This window comes from Corvus cornix, chromosome 19 (genome assembly GCF_000738735.6).
Source record: "Corvus cornix cornix isolate S_Up_H32 chromosome 19, ASM73873v5, whole genome shotgun sequence".
Classification (NCBI taxonomy): Eukaryota; Metazoa; Chordata; class Aves; order Passeriformes; family Corvidae; genus Corvus; species Corvus cornix.
Window position 1 is genome coordinate 4,247,342 of NC_046348.1, and position 20,400 is coordinate 4,267,741.

The following is a 20,400-nucleotide window of genomic DNA, read 5'->3' on the forward strand; positions in this document are numbered from 1 at the left end:
TGATGCCTTGGTTTGGGGTGGGGACTGGGGCTCCCCGGGCGCTCCCAGCCCGCGGGGTGCTCCCAGCTGTGCCCCGGGCAAGGCGCAGCCCCGCGCGTTCCGTGCCCTGCGGGACCGCGGCTCCTGTGCCCCGGGCCGGGCTCCTGCCCCGACGGAACCCCTTCGCAGCGGGGTCTGCCGCGAGGCCTGGCAAGGGTTAACGCCGAAGCCCCACGCCCCCTTTGACGGAGTCGGGCCAACCTCGCCAAATTTGAAAAGGCATCCGGGGCTGAGTGTGCGCCCTGGGAGCATCGAGCCGCGCTGGCCCCGGACCCCCTGCGCGGGCAGCAGCCGCAGCCGCCGGGGCTCGGCTTGCCGAAGGACGGGGCTTCCCTTTGGGAGCCGGAGCAGCCATCCCTGTGTCCCCGGCACCCCTGCCCCGTGCTCCCCGCTCCCGGGGGCACCTCCGCGCCGTGGGATCCTGCCGTGACCCCGGCCGGGGGAGCACGGTGTGGCCCCGGGCCTGCCGTGCAGTGTAAGAGGGAAAGGGGGAGGCGGTAGGAAAACCCCGTTCTTGCAAAAATGCAGCTTGCTCTTTTCTTGTCCTGGTGCTGCTGCCTGCATGGATGCGCGCTGGGCACTGGCTTCCTCTATCAATTCCCAGCATCAACGCTGCAGCACAACTACCCGGAGCAGAGCTCCGGCTCGCCGGGCAGCGGCTTCGCCAGTCGCCGGTGAGTAAGACCGGGTCCGCCTCCGGGCGAGGAGGCTGCGCCCCGCCGGTGGCTCCGGGGGGACAAACGGGCACGGCAAAGCCGCGGGCAGCAGTCCCTCGAAGGGTGCAGGGGCGTGCTGGGCTGCTGGCCCTCGGCGAGCCAGGCTGGGCTGCCCGCATCCTCAGTGGGGTGCGGGACGCTCCCTACCTGCCCGCAGCAGTGTCCGCCTCCTGGGGCAGGGAGCGGCTGGGGAATCGAGGAGCTGAGCTGGGATAAATGAAGCCCGCAAACTCTCCCCCTGCCGCGCCCAACCCGTCGGGGAGGGGAAGGGGCTTTGCCGGGGCTGCGTGCCCCTGCACAGTGCGGAGCAGGAAAACCTCCTGAGCCTGGACACTGGGGATGCCGGCAGAGGGAACTGTTATAGCCCTCGGCTGCGAGGAGAAACTTGTTCAGCTCAACAAAGGAAAGCCCTTAATTACAGATCTCTCTTCAAGAGCTGCAACTTCCAAGTAGCTGTTTAAAACCAAACCTCCCACTCTTCTCCTCTCCCCCCACCCAAACCCAATTTCTTATAAACTTAATATAAATCAGGTTTGATTTACTGTATCTTACTGCTTCAGTAGAGCAAACAGTTTAGGCTTCTCCCCCTCCCCTCTGTTTTCTCTGGGTATTTCTCTAGAGGTGAAACAGCTGTTCAGATGAATGAGCTGCACTGTATAAAGCAAGAGAGTGGCTTAACCTGATTTCAGTTGTTCTTGAATTTCACTATTTTCTTTTTTTTCCCTGTCATTCCCTTAAATGCGGACTTTAGATTTAATATTCAGGGCTCGTCCATCCTGTCTCTACCTCTTTTCCTTCTCCCTTGCTAATACCTAGTCTGCGTGAGTTGTGCTGCTGTGGAGGAGTGCTTCTGTTAGCACCGCTTATTTGGGCTGGGGATCGGGAAAAGGCATGAACACCCTGGATTTACGTGTCGGAGGTGCTGGGGCGGCCACCAGCCCTGTGCCTTGCACGGGGCTTGCATATGGTGCGGATTCCCCCCCGAGGGGGGGTGGCTTTGTCCGCTGCGCTGTCAGACAGGCCTGGGGCTGCAGGGGGTGTGATGTTAAACTACAGCAACTGTCAAAGGGTTTGAAACGGCAGAAAATTATAGGAGAGTAATGGGATAAACCTATCCCAGCTGGATCTCTTCCAAGGTACCCCCTTCCCAAAGCATGAGCTGCAATGAGAACCACATGTCATTTGTCTTACATATCTATTAGCCTGCAGATCTTTGTTCAGAGCTACCACGCTTACATGAGTGTGGACTCTGCTCACCAAAGACCTTCCCCAGTTCACACTCTTGCACAGTTTTCCCATGCCTCAGTGGTTTGGATAGGTGATGCTTTGTCAGGGGAACGTGTCCCTCTTCAAGTCTATAAAGCGTTGTGTAAAACCACATAAACCTGATTTAAACAATGATGTTGGGGAAGGCTGGTAGATTTTCTTAATTTATTTTTTATGTCTGATGGAACTTTGCCATGTGAGAATCTTCCGTTCTAGTTTAATGCAGAGGGGGAAGTAAAAAACTGAAGGGAGGAAAAAAGCACCAGTGAATGCTGTGAAGGAAAAATTCAAGTGCTCAGTCAAATATCACACGTTGAAGCAATCTTTGTATGTTTTAATTTCCCCTTGAGTGGTGAAGTTTTGCTGTTGGCAAATGTCTAACAGCTTCACTTTCTGATGGGAAAATCTGTGTGGGAAAACTTTCCCCAGCCACAGTGTTGGACTTTTGAGGGAAGTCTCCTGCCGGGTGCAGCTTCAGGTTGGGCTAGCTGGACTTTTCTGGATTTAATATGGTCCATGAGGAATGAGGCTTTTGCTCCAAGTCCAACACTGATCTATGTGGGTGCGAAGCCTTTTTTCAAGGTCTGAATCAGAGTCTGGTTTTTATGTTGTTCAGTGTCCCTTTTGCCATCAAAACCAAGGGGATCTTGGTAGCATCTGATTTATGTGAAGCAACAGCAGCTCCATTACAGCAAAGCTTTCTGGCCACTGCTTTGGAGAGACTGTGGAGGAGACAAGATGATGGGAAGGTGATTGCTATTCATGGCACTATATGGCCATTCTCACCTTCTTTTCTTCAACCTTCCCAGTGTGTGCTTTGTCCAGTGACTTCTGGCACTTTTCCTGAGTCAAAAATAAGCAGGGACAGAGCCTTGAAATTCCTGCTGCAGTTCCAGGTGTTGGTACATTGCAGCACATACTGATGTGATGCTGTATGGATGACAGGTTTCCTTGATGCAGGACACACAACTGCATCATCTGCAGTTGTCTTTTCCTGTCCTTGATCAACAAGTGATTGAGCTGTTTGGGAATCTGCTATCAAGTTTTTAAAAATTAACTTGTCATAAGAGTTGTATTTCTCCAAAAGGGGAAATTTCTGGAGTCCTTTGTGCTGATACAGCCCTTGGTATCTAGGTTGAAGGCTGGCTCAGAGATGGGCTCCTGAGGCTCTGAGGACTGCTGAACATGTTTCCTGCCAGAAAAATACAGCCCTGGACAGTGTAAAAAGCTTGGGGTGGTGGTGAAGGGAAAATTGGAGGAAAAATATACGATTATTCACATTCTTCAAAGTGAAGCCATGGAATACTTGTTCTGAAGGAACAATGTGTTCTTCGTTGCCTTTTTTTTCTTTTTTAAATGAATATTCTGTCATCTGGTTGGCTTCAGTTGACAGGTCTTGGTTATTAGACCAAAGACACTTGCAGTCTATCTTTGCATGTGCTTGAATTGCTTTGAACTTTTGATGTGCAAGTGCTAGTGACTGAAATCCAGGCAGCAGTGTCTGTTGGCATTGTATAGACTGCAACAGCCTCACAGTTTAGCTTGAAATTCCCATTCAGTGCATGTATTTTGAACTTGCTGCTGTGTTAAGGCGATGAATGGGAAGAGGGCCTTTCTGGAAGCATAAGAATGGAGGGGCTGCCTGCCAAGGAGAAATCGTCCTCCAAGCTTTGAGGAGCTTTGCTAACTGAGTTAAGGGAAGCTTGTTCCCATGCTGGAAGTAGTTCAGTTGTCAAGGAACACCTGCCTCTGTGTTAGTCGTCTTTGGGGTTGGTGTTGTCCCAACTCCTCGTTCTATTTTCCTGTACTTTCTAATTAGTCATGCACTGAGCCCTTGTGAGCTTAATTGTGGGAGTGAGAAACTTCTGAGAGTAGATGCAGGGCTTAGACTGGAAACGTCTTTGGATGAGAAGTGGAGATGGCTGAAAGAAAACCCGAAAACATGAACCCAAAAGCAATGTAGGATGATAATTTTTTTTACTGGGATCATTACAATACTATCACAAAAGTCATTTGGGGTGGATGCGAGTCGAACTGTGGTAGTTTGGTCTTCAAAACACTTCTCAGCCTAAAAACTTCTTCCTGTTAACGAGCATTAGAACCATGATGTGACAAATGACAGGACTGTACGAATAGGGATTCTTATCCACATTCTAATGGTAATTACACGTTTGGTCACAGTAATTCCCAGTGCTTCCTACAGCAGTGATGTTTCTTGCGGATGGATATGGAGAGGAAAGTAATATCTGTCAGCTGGAATCTGTAAGTATTTGGCTGCCAGAGGCAGAGGCTTTGACATGGAAGGCCAGGTGGCCTTTACCCGTATCTTGTTGTGCCTCAGAGCACAGCTGAGGAGAGTGAGACCGGGGATCCAATTGCTTCTTTACCAATGGTTTACTCCATGTCAGAGGGCACATCACTTGGTTGTGGATTCCATGGAATAGTTAAACATGCTCTGTGAGCTACTTTGACATGGGAATGATATTTAAACAGACATCAGCTTTCCAGTACTGCAGCTTGTCTTGCTTCCCCAAGAAACCCAAAGTGTTGGTGCTTGAAATATGCTGTCAATTATTCCTTCAGGAACCAGTTTCCTAACAGGTCACTTGAATGTCTGGCTCTCAAGATCAAGATGTCTGGGTGGACCTCTTGTAGGTAGATGTGTTCTTTCCAAAATAACTGCCTGTGTTGAGTCTGGCCCTACAGCTACACATGTGCTGGGCTGGAATTTCCCCTCCCCAGCACAACTGCACTGTAATGTAGCAACCTCCAGCCTCTGAGGTGAGGTTTTAGTGCTTTTAAATACTGTGGGTCTCTTTATGTGACAGAAGCCTGTTCTTAGTACTAAAAGGTGGTCTATGAATAAGTATCCCTATTTATGCAGTCTGTCAGAATGCCTTCAGAATTGTATCTGGAGTTTTCCTGATGGATTTTTATTAATTCTCTCCTCACTAGAGAAAGATGACTTGAACCTTATTTCAGCCTCAAATTCTGAACCTCTCGTGACTCTTAAGTGGGTGTGGAATATAAAACTATACATATTGGCCAAATGTGGTTCTCCTTTTAGTGACAGGATCTTGCTCTCTGAGTCATTCCCTCCATCACCTAATAGTCTGCTCATTGCCTGAAGTCTCTGGTTTGCTGTGGACTGTGAGGATGTCAAGCAAACAAACTGGGATTTGTGTCATGCTGAGTCCTCTGCTCTAATTCAGCTTTGAAGTGCCCGACCCAGGTAACCAAGAGGTCAGAAGGTCTTGAGCTCATCACCAGACCCTGGAACTATCTGGTGTTTGTTCCCTGGACTCTGCAGCCATATGATCTTCATCTGACTCGTGGGGTTCAGGGCTGTAACTTTGCAATGCAATTAGCAGTGGAGCCAATGGTAGTGTAAGGGTCTGGTGACACTGGAATGGCTTTTAAATACCAGATGTGGCTGTAGCTACTGCAGTAAATTGTATTCCTGTAGGAAATCTGCTGTCCTGTCTTTCCAGCTGCTTGTGTGAATAATTTCCTCTTAGGTAGGTTTCATTTACCATCTCGAGGGGGAAAAAAAAAGGGAGCAGAAAGGCAAAACAATGGGTGCCAGTGAACTTGTGCTCCCCTTGGATAAATTAACAAATGTTTCTTTCAATAATCCTTATTTTTTAGTTTAAAGTTGAGCTTGTTAGTGTGCTAAAGTCCTAGTGGAAACAAGTCAGGTTAGAAATGTCACAGCTTTGCCTGGGGAGTGGTTCTGTGACACTGGGATCATAGAATATTCAGTCACATCTTTGTTTTGTTGGGCCGTGTCTTGACAAAGGGGGAAAAATGAAGACTGACTTTCAGATAACAATGAAAAACTGAAAGCATAGAGTGCTTTAGGCCTTCTGGGTCAGGGTAATGGACCCTTTCCTGCATTAGACCTCCAGCATGTCCGGAAATGTTACTGGTTTATAAAGCATAGATGCCTTTCCTGTAGGATAATACAAAAATTCATCCAACTGCATTTCTGAAATATGCACAAAGCTCTTGACTCACTTTTAATTAGGCAGATCTAGACAGTGCTTAAATCTACTTCCACTGAGGCATAATGTTTATTTTGAATCTTTGAGCATACGGCCAGCCTGTGCCAACTTAGATATCACAAAGATTCTGTTGACGATAATAGCTGCAAATTGGAAAAAAGGCTAATGCTACTAATTTGGTTACTGCCTTACATTTTTCATCTTTTTATATAGTTGAATAACACTAAATCGCTTGCTTAGTGTAATTATGCACAGTGTAGCACTCATCTGAATTAGAGTCCTGCAGAAAACCAGCAAGAGTAGGAACTGTGATGTTGTTCCTTTTTGGTTTTGTTTCTTACCTCCTTTTTTTTGGGAGAAATGATTGCTTGTCAATGTGTAATTTATTACATGATTTTGGTGCTTTGGCTGGTTTTGACAAACAGTGTTTTCCTTCTCTTGGAATTGATCAGATGTGTAAGTGAAGAGTCTGCCTGGGTGGAAGTGTTGCCTGTAATGTTTAGGCCTAGCTGTTTGAAAATAGCTGAATGTTTCAGGGAGGACCAACAAATAGGAAGCTATTTCAGGTTTCAGACTCCTTTTCAGCTTCTAAATCTGGGCAATCATATTTCTGGCAGAGAAAGAAGCCTCTTCTATCTGTCTAGAAATGGCTTTCACCCAGAGGCCCACACAATGGATGCCTCTGAGACAAAAGCTGAAGGCAGCTTCACAATGTTTCATGTTTGGAACAGATCAGTCTCCTCTTCCATGTCGATGTAGTTTATCTGGAAAAGAGAATCTGCCACTCAAAATCATAACAGTTGTATTTGAAACTGAGAAGATAATGTATCTGTGAGATTCTCTTATTTAGGACTCTTGCCTTTGCCTCTGTGGTTTGCTTTGTGTCTCCTGTCCATCCTCCCAGAGCTGAGTAAGGCTGTTCTTATCCAGCCACCTGCCTTTGTGCTGAGCAAACAAACCATCTGTCAAAACATTAAAGCTCATGTGAGGTACCACTGCATAGAAGGGACCAATTCATGTCCAATATTGACATCAGGTTATGTAGTCAGATGTCTTTTTAATCAATTCCACTTTTTCTGCCCCTAGGAACTGGGTGGAAGTGATATTCTTTGCAGGATTTGTGCTGGATACAGGCATGTGTTTGCTCAGAGCATCTCAGAAATGCCAGTGCAGTGAAATCATGAGGCAGGGGAGTATTCCCTGGATGTGGTTGTGTAACCAAGTTGTATTGAGTCTGTAGAGTTAAGAACAGGTCCAGTTCTGTTTCTTCTGGATGTCCCCCCGCCTCTTCTGTGTGTGTATGTGCACTCTGGAGAGGAGGTGTGTTTGTCTCTGCAGATGGACAAGACTTGATTCCTGATTTCCACTTTTTAATGGAATAAAAAGACCAAGGACATGGAAAGAGCATGTCTTACAAAGGCAGTATAGGACAAGGTGTTTCATGAAAGATGCCTGTTTCATGAAAGGGCAGTTTTGGGGGTGGACTATGAGGAAGGGGCACAGCAAATTCGGTTGCAGGACCCGAGTACTGAGGTTCTTGGTTTTCTGTGTGAGAAATGGGAACGGGATGCCCCTTATCCTGTGCATGTTGGATGTTAGAGCTGTTTAGGACTTAGAAAAGGCAGCTGCATAGGTGCTAAATGAGCTAGATACTCCTTTTGCCCTGTTGTGATGACCTTGTGAGATGGAGTTGCTCAGTTAAGGCACTACACAAAAACTTCCCTTCTTGTCATTGGCTTGTTTTGTGCCTGGGGTCAATCAACATCTGCTTTTTCCCTACAGGACTTTGTTTAGTTGTTCAGAAGTGTGGTGCTGGGAGCTCTCAGCCTGGTTTGAGCTGCTGCTCCTGGGGAAGGGCTGGGGGCAGATGGGCTGGTGGATGACATAATGTCTCTGTGCTGGGCTCCCGTTGGCCCGGGGTGGCGGTGCTTGCTGGGGTGTGGTAGCCCTGAACGGAAGGGCAGACATTTCTTTTTTGCTGTGTGCTGCTTAGCCCTTATTAAACTCAGATGTTTCTAACCCCTTCCTCCAGGCTCTCATTATTGCTGTAAACATAGCAGAGCACAGGGAGCTTTTTCAAATCCTCATTTGAGGCAGCAATGGGTGACAGCTCTCCCCACATGAATTTAACACTCCAACCCGAGGGAGATTCTGCCTGTGTTTCCCCTAAAGAAAAAGAGTTTTTCATCTGATGCCACTTCTCTTGTTCCTGCCTCGGGTTGCTTGGCTTCCTGGCTTTCTTCTTGCCTGATTCTGTCTTGTTCTTCCCCAGAACCTGTCTGGTTTCTGCTACCTTGCTCAATGTGGGCTGTCTGGCTGCTTGTCTCATCACTGTATCTTGTTCAAATGTTGAGTTGTTTGCATTTTCAGTGGCAGTGAAAGCGATACCAACTAAAATAAGGTTTCTGTTGCTGTGCTAGGATGAGTTAAAAAGGCTCTCCTGGAAGAAACACCTAGACCTGCCTGTCAGCAGGTCTGTATCTCAGCTGTACCTGTTCCAGATTTACTGTGTGCCTCTGACAGAAAATTATATTGCAGCTTTCTGTAGAGGGAGAAAGAGGGGAGAGACTGCCATGGTAACAGGATCTTAGATGCTTCCTACCTATGAACCACAACTTCACCCAGCATGAGCTACTGTACCCCTGTGGGGGAACTTAGGAATCCTCGGTATCTTTGAATATAACCCGCTAACTTTGAGGTAAATCCAGGCTATTTATAACCTCCTTGTACGCAGTTCTCCAAGGACTATATCCATTGCAAATCTACTGAGGAGTCTCAAATATCTGTCCATTTAATATAATTTTTCTTTGAGCTGAGAAATTCTTGGCCCAGTTGAGGTATCAGGGCTGCTTTGTGCATAGCATTGGCTTGGTAAAAGCTGTGCTCCTGCAAGATCTCTGAAGGTCTCTGTCAGATCATCTGTATGACTCGTTCTCGTGGCTTTTGTGTCTCACTCTAGTCTTGTGTTGTCACTTGTTGTAAATTGAGCTAAAGAGCTCTCGACAGTTCAGAGCCAGGATATGGCAGATGGTTAGGAAGGTCATTGCCATTTTGATGCTGTATTTTGTCACTGGGTGCTACGTTTCCTTTTGGAAATTTAGGCTATCCTAAGACACTTAGAGATGAGCTACCTTGTTGCAAGTTTCTCAAAATTTGGTACCTTGAGAATCTGGCTTGGTTTAAATTGTCCTTCTGAAGTTTCTGGCATGTGGGGATGTACAGAGAGCTTTTCTCAGTTGTGACTCTACATCTCCAAGAAAACACTGATTTAATTAGTGGTCACTGCAGATTTGAGGTGAACTTTTTATGCAGCTTTTAATAAACTTAGAGCTAAAATGGCAGCGCCTCTGAGAACTGAGTTGTCAGCTTGTGTCTGTCACTGGCACCAGCAGTACAGGACAGAGAAAATCTGATATGCTTAAGCTTCAGTATTTCAACATGGCAAACCCTGCTAACCTAAACACTGAGGGGGGAGCTGCATTCTTTGCTATGCCTAATCTCTGTATTTTGTTTAACATGCATTCCTGCCAGAACTTTATTGGACAGAACAATAGTGACCAGCTGGGCAAGTGACCCTGGCTTTTCTGGTCGGCAGAGGAATTCAGCATCTGAGAAGTTCAGATTCTCATGTGCAGCTTAAAGTGATCTGGATTTAGTTGCTTTTAATTATTAGCTGGCTGATTCTTAAGGCTTTGTTTTCCACCCTCTTTCCCAAGAAAAATACTATTTCCTTAAATGCTCAATATATATTCTATAGAGCAGCGCAAAGTCTGGGAACTGAGACTTGCAAGTTCTTTCTCTCTTTTCTTTCCCCTAAATAAAATGGGAATAGTAATACTTCCCTTCATGTAAGGGAAGGCTCTGGGGAGTATTTCACGAGGGTGTGGTTATATCTTAGAGGGAAAGCTACAAAATCCAAAGGATTGTATATGAATTTATGCCGAAGTTTATAATAAATTTATGAATGATAATACTTGGCTTTTGTATAAACTTCCACTCTTAAAGAATAGAGGTCATTGTGCTCCCTGTTTACTGCACCCCTCTGAGTCTGGATGACTGAAATTGGTCTTTGGGAATAAGTCTTTGCCTGAGCTCTGCAGACAAGGATTAGTTTGAAGGGGATGCTGAGGGGTGGGAGAGGGAAGTGCTGAGCAAGACAGACTGGATTGACCAGCAGCAGAGGGCTGGGTGATGGCACAGGCTGAGGGGTTTTCGTGTCCCCAGGGTGGTTTTTGGGAGACTGGATGTGGGACATACCTTTAGAAGCAGCACTGACCAACGGGGCTCAGGACACAAATGCCTGTGGCAATGGGTGTGACCCACAAGCACCAGCCTTGGAGCAAAGGCAGCTTTGGGCTGTGATGCTGCAAACTTTTCCTGTTCCTATCTGAAGTACAGCAGGGAGCAAAAAGGCAAGTTGGCTCTGTAGGATGTTACAGTGCTTGGCTTAATGCTGCTGTAAATCAGCATAACCTGCAGCAAAAGCTTTAGTCTCCCTGCAGTGTATTTCAGGATACAGCACCGAGCCAAAGGGTTTAAACTATCACACAGTAAAATGCTGTCTCTGGGGCAGCTGTTACTGGAAGTCACTAATGTATATCACAAATGATACAAAAATTTTGGATTACAGAGTGGTAGGAATTCTTAGGCTGTCGGCCTGTGGATAAGCTTTGAATGAGTGTGCATTGCAAGCAGAAATAATAGCATCTCATATTGCCAAGCACTAGAAAAATACTTGAGGCCTGATACTGTAATTAAAAGTCTGCTAAAAGCCTTGCAAGACCTCTGCAACCAAACCCATTGGAAATTTATTTCAAGAACCGCAGCAACATACTAATTTTCTTGGGTAATGTCCTTTTGAAACAATCAAGCTCTCTAATTATGTCTGTCAGGCCTTGCCAAGTGGTTCTTGGCATCTGAACTAGAAGGTTTTCAAAGTAGCTTCTGCAAATGACTGTGGAATTTTGCTGAAGGTAAACTTTCAGCTCCCAGGTACCATTTGGAGAAGCGGCTGCATAACTTTTAGTAAGGTTATGGTGAAGTGTGTATCTCTACAGTGGCTGGGAGGAAAGGGGAGAAAAGTGGGAACATGGAAATTACAGGAATCATCCCAGCTTGTCTCTTGAATTGAATGTAGCTAGAAACGGGGTTGATTTGTGCTGGACATTTCAGCTAGTGTCCTGGCTGAGCCTGGGAGTCATCTTGTGCTGCCTGTGTCTGGGTGATGGGTTGGATCCCAGCATCCCTGAGGAGGCAAGGTTGGCTTTGCAGGGCATCTCCATGAGCTCTGATGTCTGGGGGTGGTTTGGGTTTTTTTGTTGTTGTTGGTTGGTTGGATTTTTTTAACCAACCAGCCAAAAAAACCCACCACAAAGACCAACACCAAACCCTACACAAACATTTGACTGGAATCACACACTTCCCACAGGCTTCTGGCTCAAATGTTGCCAGTAACAGCTGGATAGGTGAACAGGCTGCTCCTGTGGACATACCTATAGCAAGGGGAACCAGTTCAAGAGTTGTTCTGTCACTTTGTGCTCTGAGGTTCTACTAACATTTTGGACTTGTGTATGAAGTGGTTTCAAGTAAAACTCAAACCATTTTTTCCTGCTGGGACGTGAGTCTGTCACAGCTGTTTAATGTGATGTTCAGCACTGCAGTGTTCGTATATCCCCCTATAGCTCCTTAGAAATGGCTCAAGAGAGTGCTGTGGCCATGGCAGCTGCTGGCTTTGCTTTCAGGGTGGCTGAATCTGGCACTATCCTTTGCTGAGACAACGCATGGAAAAATTTCTCCAAACTGTAGTGAAAGGTGTAGAGGAAACCTCTCATGGATGTTTGTACGAGGGAGAAAAAGCCACAAACAAGTTTGAGCTGTGGCGTGTGAAGGCTGTTTGTGTACATACTTAGTGCAATAATAAACACAGATTGTTACTGTCTGTCACTCACACGTTTGCTGGTTTGCCCTCAGCCAGTAAAGCAACAGTAGGATGTTCCTCCCAAACTACGAAAAAGGTACCAGAAATACAGAATAACTGTCACCCGTTGATAAAATTCAGGTCATAACTGCTTGTTTTAATCAAACTTTTATCTTCCATGCTGTTTGTGTCACTCTTCATCCTCTGGTGGAAGAAATGTGTGTAAACAGAAAAAGAGGAAAAAAGTTAATCTCTCTTTAATGATTTTGCCTTGAATTTGCTCCAAGCTTTTGTAAGTATTGTATGTTTAATGTCTTTAGTGTCAGCCACTGGTTTGTGCACACAGACCAAGACCCTCTCACCAATAACTCCAGACATTCCCACTCCCAGCAGAATGATGAGGGATGCCTGTGAAGCCTTTGCTTTAGGAGTTTGGTTCATTTGTGGGCATCAGTTTGTATGTACCCTCACCAATTTGTGGTTAAAATGCTTTATGTTGTGGGGTTTTGCATTTTGCCATGGTGGAGCAGTTTGTTTGCTCTGCCCTTTTGCATTGGCAGGTAACTTTTAACTTAAACCACCACCAAAGAAACCCTACAAACCCCCATCTAATGGAGTTTGCTGTACAATTGTGCACAGAACAGGGCAGGAATTTTTCTGACCAAATGCCTGTATCTCTCCTTCAGACCTCCTGCTGTCCCCTCTCTTGCTCAGTGCTGCTTTCTCCCCGTCCGATTTCCCACGTGTGTACTCGGGAATGTTTCAAGGCAGTGTTATCATTCCTAAGGAATCTACTGTGCGTGCACAGGCTATGGAGGGTTTTTTTTCAGCTGTTATTGCTTGGCCAAATCAAACCCATTTTCCACCTGGATACCGAAATGTAGATCTCTTCCCTTCCAAACAGAGGCTTCCAAAGCACTGAGGCACTAAAGCGGTTTCTTAGATTGCTCAAGAATTTTTTAATAACAGAGAAAGGTGTTAGTGTTTCCGTTCACGAGAGAAAGGCTTTCTTTTTTTAAGCTCTTTTTATTTCTAATGAACAAACTGGGTTGCAGCAGGGTTTAAAAGGAGAATACAAATAATTGTTCTTGGCTAGAAATGAGGTATGGTGACTGCTTCCAAAACCAGTGAAAGCTTAGGAAGTTGTGTTAAAAGCAGAACAAACCTTTTACATCGAAAATAGGTAGGTAGAGCATTTAGTTTCTTGCTGTCTCTTTACAGTCTGTCTGTGGACAGATATCAAAGTGCAGGAGGTTCTGTGTGATTAAAACACACCACCTGCTGAAGAGTGAGTTTAAAACTTGATGAGGGAGCACTGGGTGCTCACTAGCAGGGGTTTGGGACTACTGTGTGCAAAGAGCTGATGCTATGGGGTTATTTTTTATGGCTTTGGGCAGGTGCAGTCAGGAGAGTGTAAGAGTGGGAGTGTGGAGGAAGGTGAAAAGGAGGCTGCTGGTGCAGCAGGTTGTTGTGCCTGGAACTGCCTCATCCAAGACATGCTAGAGTTGCAGGGAGATTTCCATGAGGCCTCTACTGAGTGCAGAGGAGGCTCTTTGGAAGGTCTGGGGAGGTGTTCTAGAGCAATAAACTTCATTTAGATGGGCACTGGGAATTACTGGCTTGAGAGGGAGGCAAGGAAGAGAAATATATGATAAGCTAACCACCCATGGATGTGGACTTGTGTTTGTAAAGGCTGTTGCTAGTTTGCTACACTAATGGTGGTTTTTAAGAGCTTTAGCCTGTGCAAGTTGGAATTTATTAACCTTAAAAGCTATTGATAGATCCTCCTGCCTTAGCTCAGTTTCTGATCTTGCGCTCAATATGCCCTTGGATCAAAACTGGCTGTTGTAAAGGGCAAACCCAGCTCTCTGATCACAGAACAGATCTCAGTTCTGATGTTCCTACTTCCCTACACATGAAACTCCCATGGGTGTGACTGGAACAATAGGATTATTTTCCAAATTATTTTTTATTGTAGTAACGCCCAGGACAGCCTTGTGCCAGACATGGCAGACATGGAATAAAAAGTTCTCATTTTAAATAGCAAATTAACACACAGGCTTTGGGGTTTGTTTTCCAGGCTGATTAACACTTTGAATACCCAGGCAGAGAGGTTTTCCAAGACTTTGTTTTCACTGAACTGGGTCTTATGTGGATCATCCTGGGGATCTCTGAGCTGAGCTGGGGGTAACAACCTGATTTATCTACTGCACACAACACAGCCTGGTGTTCAAATGACCTGGCACATTGGCAGAGCGGTTACTGGAGGAAAGTGCTTTGCTCTTGAGGTACTGGTCATGTTAGTGGGGCACAGCTGTCCCCAAAAGCATCTTCCTGGAGCACCAGCAGGAGTCTTGTCTCAGGCCTGGTGCAAATGCTGGCTCAGGGGTACCTGAGCTTCAGCTGCCTCACTGAGCACAAGTGGCTAATATGAGAAATCTAAAACGAAGAGGAGAAATTGTTGATCTCAAAGCGAAATAAGAAGAAGGATTTGTCTAGACTGTCCTATTGTTTCTAATCACCTCTTCCAGCAGAGGAAACATTAGAAAACAGTAGGTTTTCTTGCACTTGAGGAAAGGCTGTTCCCTTGGAGGTTTCAGTGGGGTTGTTGTCATGTCTGGCTCTTTGAAAGTCACCTGAACCAGGAGTGATATGCAATACAGCTGAGCCTGCACACCTGCTGCAGCTTCACTCTGGAAGAGGTGCCTTTGGCTCATGAAATCCTGTTCCCAACAGTGATGGGCAACCACACAGTAGGTCACTACTTAGGAAAGTCTGCTGTGTAGTCCCTTGTGCACCAGAGCCCACAAATTCCTTTACAAGTCACTGACCAAATGGAAGACCTAGACTGAAACAATTGTAATGTGTCACAGGAAAAGAGAAGGGGGCACGAGGAAGAAGTGTTGCTAGAGGAGTTGTGGGTTCCGTTTTCCTGACACAGCTGTTTGTGCAGCTATTTCCAGTTGCATCCTAAGACTTGTGAATCTGAAGGTGATTCTTTGATCTGGTTTTTGATACCTTTTGGGGTTCACTGCTCTGAGGGTTGAAAAACATAAGGAAAACACATCTGCATTCCCTTAAAGAGAAAGCGATGTGCTGTCTGCAGGATCTCTACCTATCTTTTTCTTTCTAGCTATCAGAAGGATGTACCTGTCTCCAGTGGCAGCAATATCCCAACTGTTCAGCTCCAGGAAAGACCCAAAACATGCATATTACCTGAACAGATTAACATCATGCAATAGTAGGAAGCAATGACTTGATCATGCCATCCTGATTTTTTTTTGATACACTCAGCTCTGTCCTTTTGACATTGCCTTTTGTTCTTGCTGTAGTTTGTGGTTTTTGGTGCCGGTATAATGCTAATGAAAAACACTGCTTCATTTGGGCCAAGTGCCTGTGTTCCTGTCATGCATGTGGCATTCATTGCTGCTGGTAAGTGCTGGGAGTTTGGCACCAGAGGGCTGAATGGGAGGCACAAAGATGCTCTGTTGTCTGTACAGAACTCTATAAGCAAAAAACCAAAACAAATTTGGGAGCAGGCCCTGTCCAATCCCTGCAGACTGGCTGGTGAGGCAGATACACGCTCTGTAGGGCAAAGTGTGTGACTTAAGGAGACGCTGAATCCAGAAGGAGCCTGATTTGTCCCTTTTGGAGGAGTGAATTCTGCAAAGTGTTTTGTTACAGTGTAATGTGGCAAGGGGAATTACAGACAGCTATGGGCACTGCCTTTGTGGATGGCGGAGGAGCAGCTGTAGCCACGACAGGAGCAGCAGTAAAGCACAGGATGCTCTAACAGGGTCAGTGACTCCTTATACCAGTTTGCCCAATGTTTTCCTCTCTGCAAAGGTTTTGAGGACAAGCAGGTATGTGTCAGTGTCCCATTCTTCTACTTCAAATTTGCACTCTACCTCTTGCTAATTCAAAGTTAGAGTTTAAATCTGAATGGATTTTTGTGAACGTAGATGTACTGACTTTTATCAAAGTTAGTCTGGTGCTACTAATGAGGATCAGGGTCACTGCCTCAGCTTAGTCAGTTCTAGATCAGACCCTCAGAGTAGGACACAGACAAGTACCAAATGTAGACTTTGACCACAGGGATCTGTTTCAGACAAATAGTTGGTGTGCCAAATCCCAGCTCTCTACTTTCAATCAAGCTCATAAGGATTTGTTCCTTCCATGATCCCACCCCTCTTTTCAAGGTCAGGCTTTTTAGGAATGAACAAACCAATACTATGGATGTATTCACAGTATGGAGGTGTTAGACCTATCTACAACCATGTTATCCAGCTGTGCAAAAATGTTTAGACTCGGGTTCTTCTTTTGAAAGGCTTTAATTCAAGCAGCTTTTATGTTGCAAAAATGACATACTTGGTTGTAATTGTGCATGATTTCCATGCTGCATGGATATCAAATGCCAAATTCCATCAAGTCAGTCTAATTTAACAAAGACAGATTCCGTGGATTTTTTTTGTACATTTCCTCTTTCCTCCCTCTGTGAATGCTGGAAACTACTGTCTTCTCATTGATTGTGATAAGTTCAGGAGAGGGAGCAGCAAAACATTTCAGTGCGTAAAAGAATGTCTGTAAAAGCAAAGAACTTCAAAGGAGTGAACCCCCTTTTATTTCTGAGCACTCAGTCATGGACTAACTTCTTTCATTTCCATGCTGAAGGTAATTATGGTTCAGGTCAACCATATTTATGGTTTGATTCAGCTGGAACATGTCACTGGCAAACTGAGGGGAGATGGGTGCTGGGTATAAACCAGAGGGACTGGAGGAATATTCCTTGTGTCTTCTCAGCTGTCTGCCCCTATGCACACACAGACAGGTATACAGGCACTGAGGGGCATGTTCTGAATGTGATCGGTTTGTTTCTGATACTACCTCCCTGATCAATGTTTAAATCTTCATCTGCCTCTGTTCTATTGATGTCATGAAGATTTTTTGTGTTTTCTTTTAGACTCCTGTTATACCTTTTTACAACTTCTGTATCCTTAGTGGTTTTTGCCTGCATTCCTGACCTTGTTTGTTCAGCTCGGAGACTCAACATTTTAGAAGCTTCGTAGCTGGGGACCAGTGTGCCCCAGACCCCAAGGTCCTCTCCAGAACACATTCTGTAAGCTCAGATAGAACCATCCAGGGGAAGGCTCCTTGGGGAGGGGGGCTCATTCGAGCCTCTCACTGGAGAATTTTTGATAGATATGCTAATTAGTAAGACATATAATGGTATACCAGATCTTTTGGGGCTGTGCATTTCGGTGCATTTGACCTGGATGTGGTGCATCTAAGGATCCTTAAACTAAATACCAAGGTAAAATCCCTTTTTCCCTTCTAACCATGTTTGAGTCTTGATTTTAAGACCAGGAAAAGGCATCACTATCCTGCATTAATGTCAGTGCTGATGCTCTACAAGTGAATCAAGTGTATGTAATAGGTGAGAGTTCTCATCTTCACAGCCCCTCCTGAATAGCTGCAGCAGCTGGAAGGTGCCTTGTGAATGAGTTTGAAAGTTAGAAGAAAAGAGGAATGTTCTCATGGCTGAAGGAGCTGAATGTGGCTCTGGGGAGCTGGATTCCCTCCTTGTCTCTGAAGAAGAGTTGCACATGTGTTCCATAGTATTTAGCTATTCTGCTTCTAGGTGTTCAATAATTCCAGTCGAGAGGGGGCTTCCCTTAGCCCATGTAACTTCAGTGGCTGCAGGAGGATAAGGTAAAATCTTGTGCAGTTTCCTATGGATTGAAGAAAGCTCACCCCTTGAGGTAGTGCTTTTTGCAGGGTCATCCCTGCACAAAGCAAAGCAAGGAAATTAAATGTGCTTGGCTGCAGAACTTGCTAAAGATTGAGGCTGTTGTGCAGACTGAACTGTGTTTTCCTCCTAAGGTAAAGATTCCTCTAGGACTAAACTCCCTCCAGCAGGCTCTGATAATCCACTTTTTGTGGGAAAACTTAAGGCTCTTCTTGGCAAGTGAGCACTTGAAGTGCACTAAGCACAGAACATATTGCCCCCCTGGGGAAGGGTTATGCTATTGGGAGGTTCCTAGATAAATTGTCCCATCTTACTCTGCTAGCCAGAACTTATTTTTATGGCCACTTTGTTCAGACTCTTATTGTGGGGGTGGAGTGGTGGTGTGTGCAGAGAGATTGGAGTTCCTTCCAATCTTTGTCTGACCAGCATAGTGGAGTGGGAGACCTGGAACTTGTCTTGTTCTTATTCGTGCCTCTGGCTCTCTGCTGCTTCAAATGGCTGCTGCTGTCTGGCTTCAGAAACACCAGCAGCCTTCCAGTTTTATTCCTTTCCCAAAATGAATGGGCTGTTACAAAGATTTTTCTCCCTTTCTCACAGGAGTCAGGGTAACCTCTATTAGTGACTATGAAGTGCTCAGTGGGAGTAAGGCATGCGTAAAACATCAATATTGACAACAAGATTACTGTGGCTTGTCATGGCTTCTGACTTGCAGGCCTCTTAAAACTTTGTAACGGAGGAGCAGAATCTGCTTTGAGCTGAACTCTGCCATCGTAAGCTTGTGTACAGCCAGCCCCTCGCCCCTGCCAGGTGGTCTTTCATGGATTCTTTAGCAATGGTCCATCTATCTACAGGCCTGAATCAATCCATCAACTCTGAACATTCCAAGATTGTGGAGACTGCTGGTTACAATTGAATTTTGTAGCTGGCTCTGCTGGACAACGAGCTGGATGACAGCCTTGATCCTAAAACCTAGTTACCTGGGGAGAGCATGAATACAGCCAAGAACAGGGGAATCTTAAGCCCAACTTGGCTTTTATCTGAGCTTTCCAGTAACATGTGATGGGATTGTTTCCTCTTTAGGCAGGTCACAGTAGTAAAGAGTAATCTGGTCACAGCCAACTGAATTAGCTGGTAAACTTGATCCTGATGAGAGTCAAAGCACATTCAGGGAGGTGTGTATTTGTGAATAAGAAAGGAATAATGCAGTTTTATAGAACTGGATGGTTCAGGAAGAGATACCCCAGAGAGCCTGGCAGACTTTGAATCTGGATTTCTTGGCACGTAGAGGGCAACTTCTGCTCCTGGCCTCAGGGGAATATATAAATAACTAACCCCTTGTAATGGTGGGCTCCAGCACACAGTGTATGGATTGCTGTTCTGGCAGAGCAAATGGGATGCTGTACTATTTACACAGAGAAAAGGGCACAGTTTGCTTTCATTGAGTCAGAATGGCAACTTTTTCCCAGTGAAAGTCAGTGACCTTCTGATTTTATTGAAATTCCTCTCTAGGATTGCAGGGAAATTGATAGCTCCAGTGAAAAATGTTATGAGGAAACTTGGGGAAATCTATCTAGCTATCAAAACACTCCTACTGTTTTCTGTGCCCTAAATGTTGATCCCTGCTAAGTATAACACACAGTGTGTTATCCTTATGGAAACAAAAAGATAATTCAGTACAGTTGTTTACACAGGACAAAGCTTTAGGGCAAGTCACAAGCATCAGAAATGCCAACCTCACCGAGAGACTTCTGTGATATTTATTGGGAGTGGGGAGGGTCAGTTTGTGCCCAAACACATGGAACAGGTGCTGATGAAACAACCCTGCATATTAAGCATTCCCCCCACTCCCAGAATGAATTCCCTTCCTTCTGGCTTGTCCACTTAAGTCTCTACCAAGCCCACACCAAAGCTCCGTTTTTCGGGAGCTGGAGCCGAGTCCTTCAGTCCAGAGAGAGCATCATCCCACAGGTGCCGTGTGGGAGGTGGTGCCTGCTGTCGGCCTGTCCTTAGCAGGGCACGGCAGCTGTCGGTCCGTCCTTAGCAGGGCACGGCAGCCCTGGCTTTGTGTGTGAAGCGGAACTGTCACCCCATCGAAAGAGGTGATTAGGCAAGAATGCAGCCGCTTTCATTCTGAGCTGCACGCTCCCGATTCACCGGCTGCTTGCTGAGTCCTGATCGGTTCAGCCCGGTGGTTCTAACACTGCTCAGTTTGTGATCCCTTCTCCAGTGAAATGGAGCCAGCTAACAGCCAGGTGGCTTTTCTCTTGTGAACCACCTGGAACATCCTCCAGGGACTCCCAGGATGCAGAGAAGCTTGGGGAAAAGCCAGCAGTTTGAACTAGGAAAGAAGCAAACGCTGTTTTTGGGGATGGCTCTGTGAGTGTGTTGTGGTGTGAGTGTTTCTAAGCATTCATGGGGGAGGGATGGATGGATGGATGGATGGATGGAGAGATCCCTTATGCACCCCGTAGGCTTAGGAAACAGTACTGTGCAAATCCCAATGGTGAGAAGGGAGGGAAGATGAAGCTTCCTGTCAGTGTCTTCCCATCCATGAAGATTGCTCTAACTCAGTCATGCTATCCAGGAATTAAGCTTTGATATGTGAGTATGTGGCTCTTCTGGAACCTACAGTATTTTAGCTTGGTTATCTGTTACCTTACACTTCTCCACCCTCTGCAGTCCCTTTTCTTTCTCACTGTTGGATGACAGGCT

At 45.8% G+C, this 20,400-nt stretch overlaps 1 protein-coding gene across 7 annotated transcripts in view; it reads left to right on the forward strand.

Moving 5' to 3' along the window:
* The first annotated feature begins 259 nt into the window (after nt 1–259).
* COL26A1 (collagen type XXVI alpha 1 chain) overlaps nt 260–20,400 on the forward strand; it is a 166,796-nt gene continuing 146,655 nt past the window's right edge. For 6 of the 7 annotated variants that reach the window (XM_039562994.1, XM_039562992.1, XM_039562995.1 and 3 more), the window contains exon 1: nt 261–713. In XM_039562994.1, coding sequence (XP_039418928.1) covers nt 562–713 — 152 coding nt within the window. In that variant the 5' untranslated portion in view covers nt 261–561. Of the gene's footprint in view, nt 714–20,400 lie in introns of all 7 variants that reach the window. The other variant, XM_039562993.1, reaches the window with a different exon arrangement.